This window comes from Symphalangus syndactylus, chromosome 6, assembly GCF_028878055.3.
Source record: "Symphalangus syndactylus isolate Jambi chromosome 6, NHGRI_mSymSyn1-v2.1_pri, whole genome shotgun sequence".
NCBI classification, from domain to species: Eukaryota; Metazoa; Chordata; class Mammalia; order Primates; family Hylobatidae; genus Symphalangus; species Symphalangus syndactylus.
In genome coordinates this window covers 45,493,294-45,501,073 of record NC_072428.2, presented here as the reverse complement: position 1 = coordinate 45,501,073, position 7,780 = coordinate 45,493,294, and the positions used below count along the sequence as shown (strand labels likewise).

The window sequence follows — 7,780 nt, the reverse complement described above, 5'->3', positions numbered from 1 at the left end:
CAGATGATCCGCCCGCCTTGGCCTCCCAAAGTGCTGGGATTACAGGCGTGAGCCACCGCGCCCGGCCTCATCTGCAATTTTATTTAAATCACAAATATACTAGATCCTCTTACATACTTCGAAGAACTAAAAAAACATAAGACATGAATTATCACAATGATTACCGAATTAATTGTAAATTTTTAAATTTAAACTAGTCACAAAGGTATCACAGGTATGACTTACACCTAACGGGGGCCAAAAGATGAACTAATGATTGGGTTGCGGAGCGAATGACTGAATTATCCACAACAATCTTGGGAAGAAAACAGGATGGGCCAGACCCATCCCAAGAGGTCCACGTCAGGCAGGGGCCCCGCCCACCGCGGGACCAAGCGGCTACGCCTTCCAAGCTTTCATTCGGGGCCGCACCAGCGCTGAGGAGATTCAAACGCCATATGGTTCCGAAGGTCCTGCAGGCTCTCGGGTCACCCTACAGCCGACACGCCAACGAAAGCTTCGGAGCCGCCAACCCCAAAACGGAAACACCGGAGCCACAAGCTGAGCTCGCGCAGGGCACGCTCCCGCGGGAGTGCTTCCGGGACAGGGGGCGGGGTCGCCGGAAGTGGCCATCCGCCGTCCGCTGCTCGTTGTTTAAGCGGCTGACGGGAAGGAGAAGCCAGAGCTCCGGCGGCACCGCGGGGCGGCAGTCAAGACCAGAGCCGGAGCCGTCACTCACCTCTGGATTGGCCTGAAGCGGAGACTACCGGCTGCGGAGCGGCAGGGCGAGACACTTGTCGCCTTCTGACCCCATCATGTCGCGGGGCTCCATCGAGATTCCCCTCCGGGACACTGACGAGGTAAGTGTCGTGTATGGAGGCGGGTGGGGGCCATGAACTTGTACGATCGCCCCCACCGACTTCGCTCGACTTCGTTTCTGAAGCGAGAGCATCCTCCTTCCCTAAGAGCCTTGATCGAAATACCTGGCCAAGGTCTGATCATCATCTTCTTCAGCCCCTGTGCCCTCTCAGGCTGGGGGCACCGCATCTCTGCAGCCTCAGGGCCACTCGGAGAAGGAGTTCTTGAAAGTTCCTCTCCAGCCTGTTCGAATTTGACAGTGCGCTACTCTTTTCCTAACCAACACACGAGAGCAGAGGTGTGAGAGTACCCGATAAACTGTAAAACACCTCGCAGATTACAGAGGTGGGCGCTAATGTTACCGGGGTTTATATGTTTGCTGCTCAAACTCGAGATCTTTCCCTGGGAATATATAGGAGGTCGCCTCTTCTCCGTTGGAAACTGGAGTCTGTCATGGTGCACTGTGTTCTCTACACCAACTCTCCTTCAGCGAGATAGCCCAAGATTTACCGCCCCTGTGTGCTGATAAAATTTAACCTCCTCTCCCTTACCTATGTCTCATTCATGGGTGGCCTGTGGCTTGTCTGAGTAAAGCTCTCAGCTTTGATGTTCAGTCTTCTTGTATATCTTTTATTTTTATTTTTTTGTTTGAGATATAATATTGAGGTATAAAATTCAGTGGTTTTTAGTGTATTCGCAAAGTTGTGTAGTCATTACCTCTAATTCCAGGACATTTTCCTATTATTATTTTTGTGCTTACAGTCAGGACTGTCTGTTACACGCAGGTGCCACCTCCATGATTAATGTGTGCAGTGGCATTCAACTTTGCATGGCCTGTAGGGTCATGCATCTCAAGGAGTTAGACCTATGGCATAAGAGTCTCTAGGGTGCTAATCTGCACTTTACTTGGATTCTATGTTAAGTAGGATTTTGTTTTGTTATTTCTGAGTAAGCAGACCATTTCTAGCATTTTATAGTTCCAGTGATTTGGGGACAAGTAGCAGGGTTTGTTTGCTTCTCTGTGCTTTAACTTTATTATAGTATAACCTATTTGTCATGTGCTCCTTAAACATTAACATGGATTAGCTCAACCGTATTGAAAGTGAACACGTACTCTATGTATATGCATGTTGATTATATTCACGAAAAGCAGCAAAGATGAAATGTGAATTTTTAAGTGGAATAAGAGTTAAGACCTACATTTTGTATTTTAGGTCATTGAACTTGACTTCGATCAGTTACCGGAGGGAGATGAAGTTATCAGTATTCTGAAACAGGAACACACACAACTGCACATATGGATTGCTTTGGCGGTCAGTATTCATGTAGCAAATATTTTTTATTTGTTGACTAGGAAAACATGTAGTTTCTGTTTTCAGATATAGTAATAGCCAGCTTGGCTGCATGATAGATTAGTTATACCATGTGTATGGAAGTTAATTGCATTAATAATTTATGGAACAATAAGGCCATTTTCCTAAATGATATGCTGCTCTACTGGTGAATTAGTATATGTTGGTAAAGGCAAAATTCATTTAAGTAGTACTCTATATTGAATATTTTATTATTTAGTACTTGTTCAGTGAAGGCTGGCTTATGGTTTATAGATAAGCTGAAAAGAAGCAAAGTGCTTCTATGTGAACATTGCTGCTTAACATTGTTTCCTATAACAGTAAAACATTTCCCTTAAAATATTCTAGGAAGTGATTAGGTTCCGGGAAAATCACTTCACCCAAAATCACAAAAGTTCTTTTGGGTGAAGTTTATCTCAGGCTTATGTTTTTTGTCCTATTTAGTCTCCTTCAATGTGAATCTTACTGGAGATTCTCAAGAAAATCCAATCAGAAAGCCTAAAATTCTATATCCTCTATTTGCCAGCATCAGCTGCATAGTGATGTTTCCTTTTTATAGGACTAGGTAATATAAATGTTACAGTCATTATTCCTAAGTAGATGTGCCACATTGCTTTCATACAAACATACAGAAGAGGCTCCTAATATTGTCTTGAAGAGTCAGAGAAATAGGTCTGGAATTGGGCTTATATCCAGTGCTCAAGACTGCTCTAAGAGTTTCTTCCTTTTGGATGTGGATTTACAGAGAAGTATTTTCAGTGACAAGCAGTGCCTTCTTGACTTGAAGTGCCAAGTTTTCTTATTCCATGGAGACCAAGCCTCCTTGTCACACAATTTTTTTTTAAAACCAGATGGTAATTTAGATGTATATTATATATATATATATATATATTTTTTTTAAGTACATATGCCCTCCTTAACAGCACTTAAACAAAAATTAGAATATTGGAGGATTAGCATGGCACCTGTAGTAGAATAAATTAATGACATATTGTGGGATATAGATTTTTGTAGGGAAAAGAATGTAGGCTTTGGGGTTAGATCAAGTCCCGGCATGGCTGCTAACTAGCTATGTGACCTTAGACAAATGATCTAACTTCTGAGCATATGTCCTCATTTAAAATATAGAGATGTTAGCATCTACCTCATAGAGTGGTTGTACAGATTAGAGAATATGAATATGAAATTCCTTTCATGGTATGTGACCAATAGTCAGTGGTTAATAAGTGGTGGATATTCCACATAGAGACAGAGTCTCTCTATTTTGCCCAGGCTAGACTCAAACTCCTGGGCTGAAGCCATCCTGCCACTGCAGCATCCCAAGTAGTAGATTACAGGTGCATACCACAACACCTAGTGGATATTTCTTTTATTATTTATAAGTCAAACAGATGCCTAGAGAAGTTATTAAACAGGCCCAAATCACAGATAATTTTTGGTAGATCTAGAACCAGAACCCAAGTTTTCTATTTAGAATTCTTCATCTCTTTCACTATTGTTTTCTCTGTTAGGCTCTACTTATCTGAAAATTTTAGTTAGAAATCAACTAGATAAGCAGCAGATTGGGAACATTTTGAATGATTCCAGTTTTTTAAACAGCTTTATTAAAGTCTAATGGATTTATAATAAACTGCACATATTTGACATTTACCATTTGATAAGTTTTATCATCTGTATATACCTGTGAAATCATCACCACAATCAAGATTAATGAATACATTCATCACCTTCCAAAAGTGTCCTCTGTACCACTCCCCACAAGTCCCCCACCCCACCCCTAATCCGCATGCCAGACAACCACTGGTCTGCTTTTTGACACTGGAGATTGTTTTACATTTTCTAGAGTTTTATATAAATGGAATCACACAATATGTACTGTTTTTTTGGTCTGATTTCTTTCATTCAGCATAATTATTTTGAGATTTATCCATGTTGTAGCATGTATCAATAGTTCATTCTTTTTCATTGTAGGATAGTATCCATTTTATGGATACACCATAGCTTGTTTATCCATTCACCTGTTAATCAACATTTTGATTGTTTCCAGTTTTTTGTTATTACAAATAAAGCTGCTATAAACATTTGTGTACAACTTTTTATATGGACATATGCTTTAGTATTCTAATTTGTTTCATTACCTTATAGCTGGAATACTACAAGCAAGGAAAAACAGAAGAGTTTGTAAAATTGTTGGAAGCAGCACGTATAGATGGCAATTTGGACTATAGAGACCATGAAAAAGACCAGATGACTTGCTTGGATACATTGGCAGCGTATTATGTACAACAGGCTCGGAAAGAAAAGAATAAGGACAATAAAAAGGATCTTATTACGCAGGCCACCTTGTTGTATACAATGGCCGATAAAATTATTATGTATGATCAGGTAAAAATAAAGTCAAATGTCTTTCCATTTATGAAGAGGGAAAAAAGCACATGAAAGCAAAATGTGTGTGATAGCAGATTTTTTGAAAGAGTTTTTCTTCAAATAACATGGTTGATAGAGTCAAAAAGAAGAAAGCTTCCTCGTTAAAATTGGAATGCTTTGGTTTTTGTACTGTTTAAGTAATATGGGCAAATTTAGTACATAAAACTTGCTCCAGTAATTTTATTATCTCCAGATGAATTTCAAGGATATTTTAAGGAATTTAAATTTTTCTTTTGGTTGTTGTTACTGGCACAGAAGACTTACATTTCAGGATAATTTCTCATTTTGCAATTAAGAATTGCTTGTTAATAGCTTAAGCACATTACATTTGATAGGGGAATTTGCATTGTGCTCCATCTCCTTCCTATTTGGTTTTCACTTTAGTGTTACATGTTCATGGTATATAGGGGTAAAGTCTAAGATAATACATTACTTTATAGAACCATTTGTTGGGAAGAGCCTGCTTCTGCCTACTTGAGGGTGACAAAATGGATCAAGCTGATGCACAGTTTCATTTTGTACTCAATCAGTCTCCAAATAATATTCCAGCCCTTCTTGGTAAGTGATCTTTGGCAACATGTTAGGAAACAATTGTTTTCAGCATATACCTAGAATATGTCTCTTGGTAATAGCTCCTTAATAACTCCGCTAGATAGCAAAGTAGAAGAGCTTTATGTTGTTACAAATGAAATTACCTACAACAAATATTGTTGAAATTGTAGAAATAAAATATATACCAGTTAAGAATAATTTATTATTTAGGCCAGGCATGGTGTAATTTCAGCGCTTTGCAACCCTGTCTCGTTATACCTGTAATCCCAGCGCTTTGAGAGACTGAGGCAGGAGGATCACTTGAGGCCAGGAGTTCAAGACCAGCTGGGGCAACATAGCAAGACCCCATTTCTAAAAAAAATAATTTTTTCAAAAAAGAGTAATTGGTTATACACTTCTGAAGAGCCAATAAACAATCTCTACTTAGACAACTTTAAGCTATTTCAATTATTACTTTGTAACATTTTCTAAACTTTTATTGAAGTTCAGGGTACAAGTGCAGGTTTGTTACATAGGTAAACTTGTGTCATGGGGGTGTGTTGTGCAGGTTATTTCATCACTCAGGTATTAAGCCTAGTACCTATTAATTATTTTTCCTGATCCTCTTCCTCCTCCCACCCTCCACCCTCCAAAAGGCCCCAGTATGTGTTGTTCCCCTCTGTGTGTCCATGTGTTCTCATCATTTAGCTCCCACTTATAAGTGAGAACAGGCGGTATTCAGTTTTCTGTTCCTGTGTTAGTTTGCTAACTTTATAACATTTAACATAAAAACAGGAAGTTTTATTTTTAGACATAAATTAGTATACTTTTATGAAAAACAAATTTTTAATATGAAATTTTGTTGACTGTTTTCAAGTATTTCTTACTCAGAGATGTATTTAACTTAGATAAGTTAGTGTAAAACATAATAGACTTGTAGCCTTTAGTCAGACACTGTGTTTATTTTTAAAAATCATTACAGGTAAAGCTTGCATTTCTTTCAACAAGAAGGATTACAGAGGAGCTCTTGCTTACTATAAGAAAGCATTGCGTACTAACCCAGGATGTCCAGGTAAGAGAAAAATTTTATTTTATGTCTAAACTGTATATGACCCAGCTTAAAGCATTGAGGATTTGTCAGTTGCTTATGAAGTTAATTATGAAAAGATATTGTTGGATTATAGAAATGTCAGAATCAAGGTTTTTTTTTTTTAGTGCTATGTTTGAGTCAAAAGCTGGATAGTAAGGCCAGGTGCGATGGCTCATGCCAATAATCCCAGCACTTTGGTAGGCCGAGGCAGGAGGACCACTTGAGCCCAGGAGTTTGAGACCAGCCTGGGCAACGTAGTGAGACCCTGTCTCTACAAAAAATAAAAAAGTTACATGAGCACGGTGGCACACACCTGTGGTCCCAACTCCTTAGGAGGCTCAGGCTGGAGGATCGCTTGAGTCTGGGAGGTTGAGGCTGCAGTGAGCCATGATTGTGCCATTGCATTCCAGCCTGGGCAACAGAACAAGACCTTGTCTCAAGGGGAAAAAAAAAAAAATAGATAGGGTCTGGCTGTACTGGTTCACACCTGTAATCTCAGCACTTTGGGAGGTTGAGGTAGAAGGATTGCTTGAGCCCAGGAATTTGAGACCAGCCTGTGCAACAAAGTGAGACCCCCATCTCTACAGAAAATCAGCTGCACATGGTAGTGCTTGTGGTCACAGCTACACAAGAGGCTAAGGCGGGAGGATTGCTTGAGCCTAGGCATTTGAGGCTGCAGTGAGCCATGTTCATACCATGGCACTCCAGCCTGGGCAACAGAGCAAGACCCTGTCTCAAGAAAAAAAAAGTCTGGATAGTAGATTATAATATAATCTTTTTGACCTGTAATATTTTTCTTTCCAAAATGTCATTCATGTAGCAAATTTTTATTGAGTACCAACTATGTGACAGGCAGTGTTCTAAACCCTGAGAATGTAGCAATTAACCAAAGAGACAAAAGTTCCTGCCCTCATGGAGTCCAGTCAGTGGGCAAGATAAATAGTAAAATATGTATGATGTGTAAGCTACCAATAAAAGCCAAGGAGAAGAATAAAGCAGAAAAAGGGTATGAGAAGCATCAGGAGTTGCTTAGAAAGGATGACCAAGGAAACTCATCAGAGATAGGAACATTTGTGTGAAGACCTAAAAAACAACTAGCAGCCATGCAGATATATAAGAGAAGACCACTCCTAGAGAGAGAGCATAGAAGGTACAAAGGTCCAGAGGAAAGAGGGTGCCTGGTAAGTTTAAGGAAGAGTAAGGAGGCCATTGTATCTGGAATAGAGAGAGAAAGAGTGGGGGGGAAAGTAGTAAGAAATGGGGTCAAAGCTGTAACCAGGGACTGACTAATCACATAGGGCATCACAGATTATGGTAAGGACTTTAGTTTTTACATCGGCAGAGACGGGAAGCCATTGGAGGGCCTTGGGCAGTAGAGTGACATGATCTGACCTATATTTAAAAGGATCGTTCGAGTTTTGGGGTTGAGACTAGAGTGGGGCTCAAGGGGAGGGGGTCAAAGACAGAAGTAGGGAGAGCAGGGAGAAGGCATCTGCAGACAGGCAGGTCAGAGGTGATTGTGGCTCACACTAGGGAGGTAATA

At 40.1% G+C, this 7,780-nt stretch overlaps 1 protein-coding gene across 2 annotated transcripts in view; it reads left to right on the top strand.

Moving 5' to 3' along the window:
- The first annotated feature begins 552 nt into the window (after positions 1-552).
- Positions 553-7,780, top strand: part of CTR9 (CTR9 homolog, Paf1/RNA polymerase II complex component) — a 28,591-nt gene continuing 21,363 nt past the window's right edge. For both annotated transcript variants that reach the window (XM_055282421.2, XM_055282420.2), the window contains exons 1-5: positions 553-839; positions 2,052-2,150; positions 4,335-4,574; positions 5,057-5,174; positions 6,130-6,219. In XM_055282421.2, coding sequence (XP_055138396.1) covers positions 795-839; positions 2,052-2,150; positions 4,335-4,574; positions 5,057-5,174; positions 6,130-6,219 — 592 coding nt within the window. In that variant the 5' untranslated portion in view covers positions 553-794. The remainder of the gene's footprint in view (positions 840-2,051; positions 2,151-4,334; positions 4,575-5,056; positions 5,175-6,129; positions 6,220-7,780) is intronic.